At 43.9% G+C, this 17876-nt stretch overlaps 1 protein-coding gene across 1 annotated transcript in view; it reads right to left on the reverse strand.

Annotated features, from left to right (window-relative positions):
• msh3 (mutS homolog 3 (E. coli)) overlaps positions 1–17876 on the reverse strand; it is a 265620-nt gene that overhangs the window by 178217 nt on the left and 69527 nt on the right. The window contains exons 10-13 of the mRNA XM_072281028.1: positions 15101–15215; positions 12948–13032; positions 10784–10893; positions 7051–7183 (exon numbers count right to left, since the gene is read on the reverse strand). Of these exons, the coding sequence (XP_072137129.1) occupies positions 7051–7183; positions 10784–10893; positions 12948–13032; positions 15101–15215 (443 nt within the window). The remainder of the gene's footprint in view (positions 1–7050; positions 7184–10783; positions 10894–12947; positions 13033–15100; positions 15216–17876) is intronic.

Raw genomic sequence — 17876 nt, forward strand, 5'->3', positions numbered from 1 at the left:
CCTCTACCACCACCAGGGGCAGGGTACTCTCTGTACCCACCACACTGTGTAAAGAACTTACCTCTGACATCCCCCCCTATATTTTCCTCCAATTACCTTAAAAATTACACCCCCTTATTATTGGTCACTTCCACCCTGTGAAAAACTCTGGCTACCTACTCGATCAACGCCTCTATCATCTTGCACACCTCTAACAAGTCATCTCTCATCCTCTTTCACTCTAAAGAGAACAGCCCTGGCTAACTCAACCCCGTAAGACATACTTTCTAATCCAGGCAGCTTCCTGGTAGATCTCCTCTGCATCCTCACTAAAGGAGGTACAGAAGCCTTGGATCCCACACCATCAGTTTCATACACAATTATTACCCCTCAGCCATAAGCCTCTTGAACCAAAGTGGATAACTTCCCTCACCCTAACACTGAACTTATTCCAGAACCTACGGATTCACTTTCATGGACTCTAAAATGCACATTCTCAATATTGACTATTTATCTTTTGTGTTTTTTTTTGTATTTAGACAATTCATTGTCTTTTGCACACTGGTTGTTTGCCTGTCCTTGTTTGTGTGCAGTTTTTTATTGATTCTATTGTGTTTCCTTGTATTTGCTGTGAACACCACAAGAAAATGAATCTCAGGGTAGTACATATGGTAGATGATGTACATAATGACAGAGTACTCTGTCAATAAATTTACTTTGATCTTTGAGCATCCTTCCTATAATGAGGCGATCAGAACTGAACACAACACTCCAGTTTTCCTCTCCACAGATTCCTTCTGCCAGCACTCTGACGCACAGCTCAATCCCCAACATTCTCCGTTCTTCACACGTGTACCAACACAGTCACTGCCAGCAGGCTGCAAAATTACTGGTGGGGCAGCACCGTTGATCCTAATCTCTCCTCAGCTAACACATCTGCATGGATATTTTTTCAAAACGGTCTAAAAGTAGAATACGATGCTTAATTTCCATTTGCTGAACAAGCAGTGGAGGCCCCCCTCCTTCCTGCACATAAAAGGCAAAAAAAACAGGTGAGCTTTGATTGTTGTTAAATATTTCAATCACCCAAAAAGTCACTGAATAACAGGAAAATATAGAGGGCCGTCCCTTTAGAACAGAGATGAGGACATCCAGGGAGTAGTGAATCTGTGGAATTCATTTCCACAGACAATTTGGAGGCCAAGCCATTGGGTATATTTAAAGCAGAAGTTGATAGGTTCTTGATTCCTAAGTGTCAAAGGTTACAGGGAGAAGGCAGGAGAATGGGGTTCAGCACGATGATAAATTTGGCCTGTTCTCTAAAACCCTCACTAATTTTTATAGATGCACCCTAGACTTTTCATCCCTCCTGTAACAAAAGATCTTTATGTCATAGACCAATACCCTGCCAGGATAATCAAGGACACGACGCACCCAGCCAACACACTTCTCGTCCCTCTTCCCTCCGGGAGAAGGCTCAGGAGCTTGAAGACTCGTACGGCCAGATTTGGGAATAGCTTCTTTCCAACTGTGATAAGACTGCTGAATGGATCCTGACCCGGATCTGGGCCGTACCCTCTAAATATCCGGACCTGTCTCTCGGTTTTTTTGCACTACCTTACTTTCCATTTTCTATTTATGATTTATAATTTAAATTTTTAATATTTACTACCAATCTGTACTCCAGGGAGCGGGAAGTGCAGAATCAAATATCGCTGTGATGATTGTATGTTCTAGTATCAATTGTTTGGCGACAATAAAGTATAAAGTATCAGCAATGATGGAATGGTGGAGCAGACTCAATGGGCTTAAGGTCTAGTTCTGCTCCTACGTTTTATGGTCTTACTGACACTGTCCTTACATTCACAATCTCTGATAAACCTCTATAGCAGGGGTTCCCAACCTAGGGTCCACAGACCACTTGCTTAATGGTATTGGTCCATGGCATAAAGATCTTTTGTTACAGGACTGTGTATGTGAATGGGTGTGAAAGAGGAATTGGGCTTGTTTTTTTTTTGCTGTTGTTTGCTGCCTGTGTTCTGTGTTGGGTTCTGTGTTGTTCAGCTGAGCATTGTGGGTACGCCATGTTGGCGCTAGAATGAGTGGCAACACTTGCGGGCTGCCCCCAGCACATACTCAGGTGCATTGGCTGATAATGCAAATGACACACTTCGCTGTACATTTTGATGGACACATGACAAACTTGAATCTTGAAATACTATTCAGGTAAAGCACCGATGCAAATAAAAGTCAAGGCAAAGGCTTGCTCAAGCAACTTCCAGTTCTACAATGGGCAACCTTCACTCTGAGTCCATGATATGCAAACACATAAAGAATAACAGTGACCTTGTAACAAATTCACAGCCAAACAAAAAGGGGCACAACTGCTTTCAAAACCGTGGAGATGCACATCTCCTCTCGAACACTCATCATCCACAACTCTTACAGTTAGCCCCGTGTCAGGTTCCCTGGGCATCATTATTTCACAGGGCCCTCATGAGGCAGAACCATTTCTCCTCCACTAACAAAGAGACGGTTCAGGATGTACTTCTTGTGGCAATTGGAAAAATTCCATCTTCCGCGGAACGTGCTGGTGCAATTCTACACCACCATCATACAGCGCATCCTCACATCGGACAATACTGTCTGGTTTGATGCAGCATCCTCTTGCAACAGTCAGGACAGCAAAAAAAGGTCATTGTCTACAGTTCACCCCCACTGCAGGACTTGTATGCATCCAGGTCAAAGAAGTGGGCAGGAAAACTCAGACACCACCCACCGTGCAAAATACCTTTTCTAAAAGATCCCTTCTGTACGGTGGGAGTTACAGGGCTACTAAAACAAAATATTCACACCACCTTCAAAGTTTCTTTCCCCAAGCAGTTAATCTGTGCAACCATTCTAGTTAGCCTTCTCCCCACCCCTTCTCAGTCAAGTCACTGTAAACACATCAAACCCCTTTTTTGAAATATTGTTTGTAAATACATACTAGTATTTATGCATATTTTGTTCCATATCTGCCCTTTAAACTCTAACTGCATTTTTAAATTATTCTTTATCACTGGTGAACGTTGTTCATTGTTGTATGTCTGACCAACACACCACAGCACATGTGAATTTAGATGGTGAATGAAGCTGATATTATTTAACAAACAATTCTTTTTGTACGCGAGGTTTGCTAACATTGAAGTAACATCCAATTACAGGACAGCTCTGGTTCTGACTATTTTGAATCGACTGGATGAACCACAAATGAGGCAGTAATAATTCTATTCAGCTTAATAACGATAAATACAGACAACCAGTGTAATCCTGCATCACACTAATTTCAGAAAACAAACAGCATTACAGCTGGTCTCGGGAAACACTGGCTGACATACTGGACTGTAAACCAATCAATGAGGAGGAAACTGCTTTGCATAATTTCACTTCTACACAATGCACAAACCATTCCACTGTTTATTAACCCTGATTAATTCTGAATGATTCTGATTCTGATCCTGAAGAAAGATGATTCTGAATCTCATATGCACCTGATTTAAGATGCACATCTGTCACAGGGACAAAGAACAAAAGGCTGGTGTTAAATAGTTGGATTGCTGGGCGGTGAGGCTCATTGGGCTGGAGGGGCCTGTTCACACTCTATCTCTAAATAAATGAGATTTTGCAGTATGCAAGTATAATTCAGTGGATTAAATACAGTATTGAAAATTACAGAATTGGTTTACAGGTTTCCCCCGCCATCCGAAGGTAGAGCGTTCCTATGAAACGGTTCGTAAGCCGGAATGTCGTAAAGTGAAGAAGCAATTACCATTTATTTATATGGGAAAATTTTGTGAACGTTCGCAGACCCAAAAATTAACCTACCAAATCATATCAAATAACACATAAAACCTAAAATAACAGTAACATATAGTAAAAGCAGGAATGATATGATAAATACACAGCCTATATAAAGTAGAAATAATGTATATCCAGTGTAGTATCACTTACCGGAATTGGGAAGACAGCACCGAGCACACTGATGATGGTGTGTTAAGCTGAGTCGGAGGTTGGGGTGGTGCAGTGGTCCCGAACCTCCAGGCCGCCGACCGATACCGATCCACGAAGAATGTAGCAGTAGCCGGGACGCATCCAGCACATCTTTAAGAAAAAGCCAAAATAAACAAGCTCATTAATTAGGTGCCGCCCGGCATGTAAATGTCAGCCCAGATCAGAGGCAAAGCAATCGGCAATCGCCTCTGATCTGGGCCGACATTTACGTGCCGGGCCGCACCTAATTAATTAGCTTGTTTATTTCGGCTTTTTTCTTAAAGATGTGTTGGGTGCGCCCCGGCTACTGCTGCATTCTCCGCAGCAATGTACCGGTGCGCGGCCCGGGGGGTTGGGGTGGTGGGACACTGGGCTGTCACCTCATCGTCGTCTGTTTCCATCAGGGCAGGCAGGTCATCTTCTTCACGTTCAGTTCCTGGATGACTTCACTTTCCGTCCGTTCGCTACTGCATTCGGTTTCGATTGTTATCCTTTCCTCTTCCAATTGCATCAGCTCTTCATCTATCAGTTCTTGGTCATGAGATGCCAAAACCTCTTCAACATCATCTTCGTCAACTTCCACAAGCCAAACTCACTTTGTCCTTACTTGGTTCACCACGATTGAAACGCTTAATTATGTCTAGTTTTACGCTAAGTGTAACACCCTTACGAGCTCTTTCAGGCTTTTCCGATACCTTAGAACTCATCTCGCTAACGGATGCTCATAGGCACATGTTTAAGCAATGCTGGCGAGAATGCCGTTCCGAATCCCGGGGAGAGCGGCTGCTCGGGGCGCACGCTGCCTTTTATCACACGTTGCTTTTTTCACACACTGCCTTTTTTCGTAACAGTGAAAACACCTTCTGTTGGCGAAAACAGGTAACTAATGTAGGTCTTTCGTAACAGCGGGTTTTCGTAAACCGAATGTTCAAAAAGCAGGGGACACCTGTATTTCAGATTCAGATTTATTTAGTTATCATGTGAACATGGAAATATACAGTGAAATGGGTCGTTTCTATTCGCAACCAGCACAACCTAAGGATGTGCTGGGGGTCAGCCCATAAGGGTCACCATACATTCCAGCACCCACATAACGTTCAGCAGAATGACACGAGCATCAGCAGCAACAACAAAACAAGTCAACAACATCAAAGTAAGCCTTTTTTGTCCCTCCCTAACACTCACTCAAACACACAGACAGGCCATCTCTGGGCCTCCGATCCTCAGTCCCTGGCCCAGACCTCAGGCCTCTGACCTCTGGACACGCCACACGAGAGGTTTGACCATCAGGCCATGACCCTCGGACTCGCCAACTTCGATCTGCGACCTTTGCTGTCGATCTCAGGACTCGGCAATCATGGACTGAACTCCAGCCCTCAAACTCAGACCTTACATGGACCTCCGAGCTGGTAATCACTGAACTGGTGAGGGGGGAGGGGGTCACTGACCCTCACGCCTGCTGCCCGCACGGATCTCCAGCCCTGGACTCAACAACCTGGAGGGACTCGTGGACCTCAGGAGTCACCGCTCCCCCTTCACAGGGCCCACCAATCTTGGTCAATGATCCCAGGGATTGCTGGTCTTTATCCATAGTGCTTGCCATCTCGACATCCTTACATGGGGTTCCAAGGGGATCACTGATCTTTGACCGTGAAGTACTCCAAACTGGACTCTGACCATTGGCTCTTGCCCCTGAATCCTCATTTACTGCCTCTGACTTCTAACTCCCCTCATTGCTGTCCCTAATCCCTAACCTGACCTCTAGAACCATCCCTACGAACGTAAAAATACTACTAATCTGGGCATCGACCTCAGCAGACATCACTGACAGGAGTCACAGACACCACGGCGACAGACGTCACGGACACGACCACGACAGATGTTACAGACACAACCTCGACAGACATCACAGCCCAGGACCACCTTGACAGGGCAATTATTTACTGAACTGTTACTCAGTATTCTGTATCTCTGAGAGAAACTTCATTCATAGCTTAACAGCAAAAGGCAGGTATGTCAGTAAACAGTCCCAACAAACTTGTGATTCTAAAACCATACCAAAATCTTTTTAACCATAACATGCAAGGCAAGATCACGCAAAATCAGTGTGTTGACCTAATCTAATTCCTAGCAAAAGTACAGCTTTCCCCTCAAAAAAAATGAGTTTTTAAGATAAAGAATGCAAAGAATTATTAGTCACCAAGCACTAGAAGCACAGGGACAGGCCCTTCAGCCCATCTAGTCCGTGCTGAACTATTATGAAACTTAGTCCCATTGACCAGCACCCATACCATAGCCCCGCATAACCCTCTCATCCAAGTATTCATTCAAACTTCTCTCAAAAGTTGAAACTGAACCCGTGCAATATGATGACCTGATGAGCGAGGCTTTGGGCCTATTCTGGGCTGCTCCAGGGTTCGGACCTGAGGACTCAATTTTGGTTTGAAATGCTGTTGTTGTTCACTTCAATTGTTGCACATCGAGTGTTGGTCTTTTATTTTCCTATTTTTATTCCCTCTTCCTTTAATTGGGTTCTTTCGGGTTTTGTGCACTGTGGCTACCTGAGAGCAAACAAATCTCAAGGTTGTATAATTTACACATTATTTGATAATAAATGAATCTTGAATCTGCTACTCCCGCTGGCAGCTAATTCCACACTCACAACCCCGTCTGAGTGAAGAAGTTGCCCCTCATGTTCCCCTTAAATATTTCACCTTGCAATTGTTCTCGGTATTCTGACAAACATTTACCTCACAATTAAATCACCCAAAACAGCCTCTGATCACTATTGTGTTGGTGACTACAGAATGCTGTGAATGTAGTGATATTTTCCCCACACTATAACAATGACTGCAAATAAAAAGGCTTCTGATATCCCAAACACCTGTCAGCAAATATAGATCCTTCTGATTAAACATGCACTCACAGATCCTTGTACGCAATGGCTATTCTCTGCTGCTTCCCAATAATTCCGCAGAAAAAACAACTGATGTAATGGGATGAGCAGAGATCTGGCTCACACTCAATGTCCACATGTACCTTTTTGTGATAAATACTGGAAATCCCTCTCTCCAGATCTGGGAGCTTAGACAGCAGGCTTTGGGTCTTCGCCAGAACGATAGAATCTGATGATAGGATTTCAGTGACAGCGTCCAAGCGTGCATTAATTTCACTAGAAATAAGAGCATTGAAGAAAGGTAAGAACAACTTCAGATTATAATTACAATTTTCTGCCTGGTTACATTTGTCCAACTATCTCTTTGACCGCCTGCTGTCAGGCAGGAGGTACCATAGCATTAGGACAAGAACTGTCAGGATGGGAATCAGCTTCTTCCCCCAGACTATAAGACCACTGAAACTCCTGCCACCACCCAGGTCTCATCACGTATGAAGTAGCGTTATATTGTTTACTTTTTAAACTTGTGTGGTAAATGCACTTTCTATTTGTTAATTTACTTGTGGTAATATCAATTTATGGTTGTGAGTTATATGTACTGTTTTGCACAGCCTGGTCCAGAGGAATCTTGTTTCACTTGGTGGTATACATGTGTCACAGCAAAATGACAACAAACTGAACTTGAACCACCAATCATGGACTTCAAATGAAGATACACTGAGAAACAAGGCAGCTGGGACCCACATTTTAATTCCACGTCCCATTCCCATTCTGATATGTCTATCCACAGCCTCCTCTACTGTCAAGATGAAGCCACACTCAGGTTGGAGGAACAACACCTTATATTCCATCTGGGTAGCCACCAACCTGATGGCATGAACATTGACTTCTCTAACTTCTGTTAATGCCCCACCTCCCCTTCGTACCCCATCCCTTCCCTTATTTATTTATTTAGTTAGTTTCTCTCTTTTTTCTCCCCCTGTCCCTCTCACTATAACTCCTTGCCCATCCTCTGGGGGCTCCCCTCCCCCCCCTTCTTTCTTCCTAGGCCTCCCATCCCATGATCCTCTCCCTTCTCCAGCCTCATATCCCTTTTGCCAATCAACTTTCCAGCTCTTAGCTCCATCCCTCCCCCTCCTGTCTTCTCCTATCGTTTTGGATCTTCCCCTCCCCCTCTCAAATCTCTTTCTATCTCTTCTTTCAGTTAGTCCTGACGAAGGGTCTCGGCCCAAAACATCGACTGTACCTCTTCCTATAGATGCTGCTTGGCCTGCTGTGTTCACCAGCATTTTTTATGTGTGTTGCTTGAATTTCCAGCATCTGCAGATTTCTTCGTGTTTGCAATGATATAAATTGTGACATTTATATTCAGTGGCCACTTTATTAGGTACATCCTGGACCTAATAAAGTGGCCACTGAGTGTATGTTTGTGGTCTTCTGCTGCTGTAGCCCATCCACTTCAAGGTTTGATGTGTTGTGCATCCAGAAATGTTCTTCTGCACACCACTGATGTAACACATGGTTATTTAAGTTACTGTCAGCTTGAACCAGCCTGGCCATTCTCCTCTGATCTCCCTCATTAAGAAAGTGTTTTCACCCACAGAACTGTCACTCACAGGATTTTTCTTTCCATTTTTCACACCAATCTCTGCAAGCTCTAGAGACTGTTGTGCTTGAAAATCCCTGGAGGTCAACAGTTTCTGAGATACTCAAACCACCCCATCTGGCACCAACAATCATTCCATGGTCAGAGTCACTTTTCTTTCCCATTCTGATATTTGGTCTGAACAACAACTGAACCTCGTGACCATGTCTGCATGCTTTTCTGCACTGAGTTGTTGCCACATGATTAGATAATTGCATTAATGAACAATTGTATAGGTGTACCTAATAAAGTGGCCATTGGTGTGGTTTTTCATTGATTGTATTATGGTTATTGGATTTATTGAGTGTGCCCGCAAGAAAAAAATCTCAGAACCATATATGTTGATATCTCTGTACTTCGCTAACAATTTTACTTTGAACATCAACACACAGGAAACTGAAACAACGATTTGCACTTATCCAGGAAATATGCTGTACATCGCTTTATTATTGTTGGTGTAGACAATGTTTTTTCCTGTTCTGTCCAGTGGAGACTGATAGACCTTTAAGCAATCTGAAAGGTCTGAGAAGCGAGCAGGGAAATGGTATTGAGGACACGACTCAATCAGCTGTGATCTCTGGCCAATTGCTCATACTCTCATTTCAAGGAAACTCTAAAAGAGAAACAAACCTTTGGTCCATCAAACATTAGCTATGTTCTCTTCCTGTCACCAAAGACTCCAGCAAATTTCTAGATAAAGGGAGGAGAGCGCTGTTTTGCTTGGGGGAGGTGTGCATGGTTGGATAACAATGAACTTGAACATGATCCTGACTGGTTGCAGTCAGTTTTCACCCCTTCTTTCTGGTGCAGATTGGGACAAACTGTTAGAGTTTTTGTGCGAGGGAGGGGGTCAGGGGTTTGATGTTCTTGTTGCCATTTTCTGTGTGAAGTGATCTGTTCATCTGTTTGTGCGAGGGAGGTGTTTGGGGGTTTGCGAGATTTTTTTGTAAGGGAGGTTGGGTTTGATGTTTTCCTTGGTTTTCTTTGTTTCGCGGCTATATGAAGAAGACGGATCTCAGAGTTGTGTACTGCAAATGACCTTTGAAGCATCTGACATGGAGGCTCCATTGCGCAGGATCGGAAGAGGGTTGCAGACTCAGCCAGATCCATCGCAGGCACAACGCTCCTCATCTTGAGAATATCTCCAAAAAGACGGCATCCATCATTAAAGATCCCCACCGTCTGGGACATGCCTCGTCCTCAGGTCCTGATGAAGAGTCAACTATTCATTCCTCTCCATAGATGGCGCTTGACCTACTGAGTTCCTCCAGCATTCTGTATGCTGCTTGGGCCACGACGCTGCTAAGTCTCTGGAATTGCACGAATCCAGCCAGAGTCGTGGAATCGTACGGAACGGAAACAGACCATTCTCTCCATTGCCTCCAAACAGAACAGTGACACCCTTCCCAAGTTCCAGAGCTCCATCTCACTCCCCTGCATCCTTGTAAACAGTGAATAGGACCTCAAAGGCTCAAGGGCAGCACCTGCTCTGTTCTTCAGTCTCCTGAGAAAACCACATCAGCGGATGCCCCTCAGATAGTGAAATCATCCCATTCTGCCCACTTTTCCCCTTAGCATAGAACTCCCCCCCTGTTGGAACGTGTTGCTAAGGGTGTTGGTAGACACAGACAGATATATTAGGGGCATTTAAGTGACTTGTAGATAGATACATGGATGAAAGCAAGATGGAAGGCTATGTGGGAGGGATGGGTTAGACTGATCTTAATATTAGAGTTGGTCAAAGTATGGCACAACATTATGGTCCAAAGGGCCTGTACTGATCTGTTTAGTGCTCTTTGTTAAACGGCCCTTACGTGCCAAAACGTCACGTCCAGCTGTGTACACAGTCCTTGCCACACAGTTAAAAATCAGAAATGGAATGTGTGTTGGAGCAGGGGTTCACAACCTGGGTCCGCCAACCCCTCGGTTAAAGGTAAGAGTCCATGGCATAAAAGAGGCTTGGGAACCCCTATGTTGGAGCAAAATATTAGACTTTAGAAAGGTTAGAAGGTTAATCCGTAATTTAATCATCTCTACATATACAGCACTAATCCCCAAAGTTACCAATCTGGCTGTCCTCATTAATCCTTCACAGATATCCTTTGAAAAAATTGCAGTTTGATCACAACCCACAACATCAGTCTCAGGTAGTCACTCTTCAGATAGACTTTTAACGCAGTAACTTAAACACATTAGTTCCAGCACAGCAGGACAAGTACTGTGAGACTCACCTTGCTTTTAGTAAGGGCTGAGACACCCACTTCCTCAGTAATCGTCTTCCAAAAGCACTCTGGGTATGATCAAGGACCCAAAATAGGCTAGCTTTAGTTGTGCCAGTGGTCTGCCAGGAAATTAATGTCAAGACATATTTTTAATTAGGGTAGTTCTTGTAAACATTTTCTCTGCATTGAGGTTGTAATATCAATAATAGTTATAATGAAGAAGAATTTAAGCACTTGTATGGCACCTCTCACATGGATCCCAAAGATCTTTCAAGTCCATGTCTCATCTAGAGCACAAAAGCTGTACGGCATCAACAGCACAGTTTCAAATTTACCATGTATTATCAAAAATACAGAGTCTTCTAAACACTGGAAAAGAAATTCATGCCTGAAGATGCCAGGACCAGGCAGAATAAAGAGTTTGGAATTGACTGGATGAACCAAAGGGCTTGTTTCTCTGCTATGACTCAATGAAGGGACAGTGAACCAATCCATGAACATTAACCCACTATCTTTCCTCTTTTTTTGCAATGCTTAATTTTTCTAAAATTTATTTTTCTTGCAGTGATTTACGGTATATTTTACATGTTGCCCTGCACTGCTGCCACAGAACAACATATTTTACCACATACGTCAGTGATAATAAACCTGATTCAGTTTCTGATAAATTGCAATGGCTCAAAGACCAGGCTCATTGGCCAGGAACTCTGTCCAGTTGAGTAGCTGAGATAAACAGAGCAAAATCGTTCCATCAGTGTGAGTTAATTATGACGCTGCGCCAGCATTTGGGATGTTACAATTACTTCTGGAGCGCTTGCTGGTGGAAAACTTTGGCCAGCCTGCTAACCACTGTGAATCTTCAATATTGTCCGGTGTCCTAATATCCTAATAAAGGATTTTTACATCAAACCGGTGTGCATGGAATCATAACCCCAGTAAGAATGGTCAAAGAAAATGAGAGTGGAAAAGAGCAGCAACAAGGAGGGGAGGAGAAACACTAACTTCAGTTTGTGATTGGTTAATCAAAATATAAAAAGCTTAAGTCCACTAACAAAATTAAATCCAACCTTCATCTAATTCAATACATCAATTTCAACAGGAGCATGTGCTCCATCACCATACTGAAGTCACTGGCCCGTTCTTTTGATTTGTTGCCATTGAGGAAGAGGTTGTGGTCATGACACCAGGTCAATAAGCCCTCTAACTCCTTCCTGTTCGTTATTTGAGATTCGGCCCACTACGGTGGTAACATCTGTACACTTCTGCTGGAGCAGAAGCTGGCCACACAGTCAGGAGTACAGGGACTAGAGTAGGGGGCTGAGGATACAACCTTGTGGAGCATCAATGTTGAGAATAATCATGACGGAAGTCTTAGAACAGTACAGGCTCTTGATGTTGTGTTGACTTCTGACCTACTTCAAGATCAATCTAACCCTCCTCCCACTTAACTCTCCATTTTCCTATCATCCATGAGCCTATGAGAAAAATTAAGAACCCATAATAGAAATGTTTTGAGCGATGTTCACTGTTAAAATTATATACTAATTTAGAAGTGTGTCTCTGATGTTTTATCCTGTTGACTCTCTGGTCTTGGAGTTTGGTGAAGAATTTGCTTGGAAGTGAAGGCAGAGCCATAGTCAATAAACAATACTCTGGCATAGGTACACAGTACTTCAGTTTCTGTTCCTTACAGAATGCACCATCCTTTCTCATCTTGACAGCTCAAAGCATACCTCTGATTTCCACTGCACTGGGTCTAAAACTCTGTACCTCCCAACCCAACAGAACTGTGGGAGTACCTGTCCCAGTCTGCGGTGTTTAAAGATGGCAGCTCACCCTCAGCGACCTTGGGGCAAGTAGGGAAGGGCAATAAACACCAACATCACCAGCAATGCACAGATCCCAAAACCTGAAGAAATGCAAACATGCATTAACACACATAAATGCAGGAGAAACTCAGCAGGTGAGGCAGCATCTATGGAGAGGAATAAACAGTTACCATTTTGGTCTATGTCCAACGCATCAACTCTTTATTGCTCTCCATAGATGCAGCCTGATGTGTTGAATTCCTCCGACATTTTGTGTGTGTGCTTCTCTGGGTTTCCAGTTCTGCTTGAATCTCTTGTGTCTATAAACCAGCAATACATCTTTTCATTTGACTCTTTCACCTTACCTGGTTTTGTAGAATTTCCAGGTTCTTTAAGGTTGTTGCACTGATTGACATCCAAGAGGACTCTTCAGAGAACTTACTCAGGTTACTAGTCCAAAAAAAAAATGCTCAGATTTTATTTCATTACTGGATAATAAAAACTAACCCAAAAATATTCAACACCTGCTCAGTTCTCAGGTTAAATCACTATTCTCTTTTGATTCATTTTGAAAGTAGTTCATAATTAATTAGGGTAGCTGGGTAGTGTAGCGGTTAGTGTAACGCTTTAGAGAGCCAGCTGTAAGATCGGGACTCAATTCTCCCTCCTACCCGTTCTCCCCGTGACCAGGTGAGTTTCTTCTGGACGTTCCCGCTTCCTCTCTCATTCCAAGGACGTAGGAATGGAATTTCCTCAGAGTGATGGCTGGTGATCAGTCGTGAGCCCAGGGATCCGTGGTTGGTTGTCAATTATATTAATGGTTAGGATGGGGATATAAGTGGCGTGGTTACTAAATTTGCAAATAACAACAGAATTAGTGGAATAGGGAACAGGAAAAAGTTATCCAAGATTACGATTCGGTGGGCCAAGAAATGGCAGATGGAATTTAATTCTGACAAGCGCGAGTTGCTACATTTTGGTAAGTTAAACCAGGACAGGATTTGCACAACAAATGGCAGGGCTCTGGAGAGAGTTGTAGAACAGAGACACCTAGGGGTACAGGTACATAGTTCTCCAAAAGTGGAGACACAGGTAGACAGGATCGGGAAGTTTCAAAATTCAAAGTTCAAGGTAAATTTATTATCGAAGTACACATACATCACCATGTACAACACTGATATTCATTTTCTTGCAGACATTCACAGTAAATACGAGAAACACCATAGAATCAAAGAAAGACAGCACTCAACAGTGCGGACAAACAACCAAGGTACAAAAGACAATAAACTGTGACATAAAAGGAAAAAAATTACTAAATGATAAATTAAATAATCAATATAATTAAATAATTAGATAATTGCATTGATAATTGAATAATTAAACAAACAAATATCAAAAAGATGAGATGAAGGGTCCTTGAAAGTGAGTCCATAAGCTGCCGGACTCAAACAGTTCAGTGTGTAGTGAGTGACGCTGAGTTTAGCACATCTGCCTTCGGTCAGGGACTTGAGTACACGGTACAAGGTCACATTGCAGCTGTACGAGATGCTGGCGAGACTGCCTTTGGAGTATTGTGCACAGTCCTGGTCACCCAGCGGTAGGAAGGATATCCTTAATCAGGAAAGGGTGCAGAAAAAAATTCACAAGAATGTTACCAGGACAGTAGGGCTTGAGAGTGTGGAGAGCATAGGAGAGAGTGGATAACTGGGGCACTTTTTCCCTGGAGTGCAGGAGACGGAGAGTGACCTTACAGAGGTCTATAAGACCATGAGGGGCGCAGTTAAGGTGGGCTGGTCAGTCTTGTTCTCCAACTTGTAGGCTTAGTTTAATATGAGAGGAGAAATTTTAAAGACAATCTGTGGGGGAGGTTTTTCTAGTGAGGCACCGTGTAACGAGCAAGTGGTACTACTACATTTAAAAGACACCTGGATAGCAAGGTATTAAAGCAGGGGTTTCCAATCTTTTTTATGCCATCTACCATTAATCGAGGGGTGTATGGACCCCAGGTTAGGAACCCCTGTATTAGATGTACAGGAGCCAAACAGAGGGAAGTGGGACAATATCAGGTAGTCAAATTGATTAGCCTAGATGAGGTGGGGGGGGGGGGGGGGAGGCCTGAGGTACGTGTGACTCAAGGATTCAGCAGTGCTAAATTGTGCATTCTGTTTGCCAAACAAAATTCTTCACGTGTCAGCTGGTCAGCCTCCATTGGCATCCAGAACCACTTTCCGTAATAAATTTTCCAAAAAGCGTTCTGGCCTGGCTTCCATTTCCTCCTCACTATCCCCGAGGAGCGGAGATCAAATACAGGCCCACTCCCAGTAACCGAGTGAGATCATCTATCTTGGGATCATTTCCTAGAAGGTAATGATTAACACACAAAATGCTGAGGCTTAGGAAGAATTTTCCTTCTGCTTATTTGCAAGCATCTGTAAATGCAGCCCAAATTCAGAAGTGCATGAGCATTGCTACAAAGCAAAACAGAAACTAAAACACATAATCATGTTCCCAAGCTCACCTCAGATTGTTTAGAACTTTCTCCAGTTTGAATTCAGATAGATATTTGATGACGGCTCCCAAACAGGATACAACCGGTATCTCCAAATTTAATATTGTGGACAATTGTTGCGCTTCTGCAAAATAACAAGTTTCTCTCTATCAGAGTGGCGTGATGAGAATCAGGGAGCCAAGAACCACATCCAATATTACCAAACCTGATAAGGAAGCTCCAGAATCTAAAAGGCATTGCCTTTTTACTTCAGAAGTATTCTTAACTGGAAAAACACCAGGCATCCAAAGCAACCCACAGAAGATGCTGGAGGAACTCAGCAGGTCAGGCAGCAACTATGGAAACGAATAAATAGTCGATGCTTCGGGCTGAGACCCTTCATCAGGACTGGAAAGGAAGGGGGAAGACACCAGAATAAAGAGGTGGGGACGAGGGGAAGGAGAACTAGCTAGAAGGTGATCGTTGAAGCCAGGTTGGTGGGAAAGGTAAAGGGCTGGAGAGGAAGGTATCGGATAAGAGAGGAGAGTGGACCATTGGAGAAAGGGAAGGAGGAGGGGCACCATGGGAGATGATAGGCAGGTGAGGAGAAGAGGTACGTAAGATGCCAGAGTGGGGAATAGAAGAAGGTGAAGTGGGAAGGAAAAAAGACTGAAAGGAGCAATCAGGTTAGAGGCTACCTGGACAGAATACATCCAATTTAATTTTAAACATCTCAACGATACAAGGAGCAGCTGTACTAGATTCAGATTCATCTATTCAAATTCATTTATTTATCACATGCACATCGAAACATACAGCGAAATGTGTCATTTACATAAACAAACAACACAACCGAAGGCTGTGCTGGGGCCAGCCCGCAAGTTCACCACACATTCTGATGTCAACATAGCATGCCCACCAGGTTCAACAAATCACAAGCAGCAGCAACAAGAAGACCCTGTTGCTGTGTGACCAATCCACCTACTCACACACACTCCAACCCCAGGACAGGCTGCCTTCAGAGTCCTAGGCCCCAGACTTTCAAACACCAGGCCTCCAGTCCCTGGCCTGGACTCACAGTGACAGATACCGGCCCTCCGACTTCCAGACATGCCGACATAGGACCTTCAACTTTACGGCCCCAACCTCCTGGCCCAACAACTCTGGACTTCCAGCCTCAAGCTCCAGTACCAACCCCAGGACTTGGCGATGGTCCACATAAAAATACTGACTGATCAGATATTACCAGCAGAGTATAATCAGATCAGCCCCAGCCTTTAGAAATGATGGAGCAAGGGACCAACATCTGCTCCTCATTCACTTCCAGAGTTCAGGGTGACAGCCCTTCTTTCACAGGGCAAAAAGACATCAGCTATCTGATGTCTACACAGAGCAAAGGGAAACAACGTGACAGAGTGAATCACCTTCCTTCCCTGGACATCAGCTATCTAGGGAGCTAAAATACGTCACCACACAGTACATCCTCCTGCAGTTAACGAGGAACAGAACAGGATCTCCAGTCCACAACGTTGTGCCGGCCTTGTAACCGACTCGCAGATCAAGCTAACCCTTCCCTCCTACATAGCTCTTCATTTTCCTGTCTTCCATGTGCTACGTCCAATTACCTCAGACACTTCAGCCCAGGAACCAAACTAGTGAGCACTCTCTACACTGCCTCCACCTCCTCTGCAATGCAGCCTCCTTCAAAACGCTACACAGTACATCAGGCACTCTCAACAGCACCCTGTAAAGCTGCATTAAAACGTGGTTATTTTATACTTCATGCCCCTTGCAATAAGATCACATGCTCCGTTATCTCTCCAAATTACTTGCTATACCATAGAGCCAGAGGTACAGATGTGACCACTCAGAATGAAGCAGCTTGTACTTGAGTCAGAAAAGACACATGTAGCTCCTTATCTAAGGAAGGATGTGCTGAGGGTTCAAAGGAGGTTCATAAATATCACTCTGGCATTGAATGGCTTGACAATGGATGGTGCAATCCTGGTCATATTACGATCGAGGAACGTGTTTGTAGACCGGGTATTGAACTTTTTGCTGTTGGACTCCGGCCACATTCTACCGAGATACAACACTGGGCATCACGGGAGGTTGATCCTGCCTGTGGCCATTGAACTTTGCAGCTCCTCCCGTGGGGGGTCAGACACCCTGAGCCAATAGGCTGGTTCTGGACTTATTTCCATCTGGCATAGTTTGCATATTGGTGTTTGATTGTTTGTGGTTTTTGTATTGCTATAATTATGTTCTATTCTTGGTTGGTGCGGCTGTAACGAAACCCAATTTCCCTCCGGATCAATAAAGTATATCTATCTATATGAAAAGCATTTGATGGCTCTGAGACTGTATTCATTGGAACTCAGAAAAATGAGGGGTGACCTCATAGAAACCTATCAAATGGTGAAAGGCTTTGATAAAGTGGATATGGAGAGATACTTCCAAGGGTGGGAGAGTCTAAGACCAGAGGACACAGCCTCAGAATAGAGGCTCATCCTTTTAGAACGGAGAGCAGGAGGAATTTCTTTCGCCAGAGAGTGGTGAATCTGTGGAATTCTTTGCCATAAGCACCTGTGGAAGCCAAGTGATTGGGTATATTTAAGGCAGAGGTTGATAGATTCTTGATTAGTCAGGGCATGAAGGGATAGGGGAGAAGGCAGGGGATTGGGGCTGAGGGGGAAGATGGATGGGCCATGATGAAATGCTGGAGCTGACTCAATGGGCTAAATAGTCTCATTCTGCTCCCGTATATTATGGTCTTTGAGTTACCCGTAGCTTCCCACTGTTCCTA

Source organism: Mobula birostris, chromosome 17 (genome assembly GCF_030028105.1).
Source record: "Mobula birostris isolate sMobBir1 chromosome 17, sMobBir1.hap1, whole genome shotgun sequence".
Taxonomy (NCBI): domain Eukaryota; kingdom Metazoa; phylum Chordata; class Chondrichthyes; order Myliobatiformes; family Myliobatidae; genus Mobula; species Mobula birostris.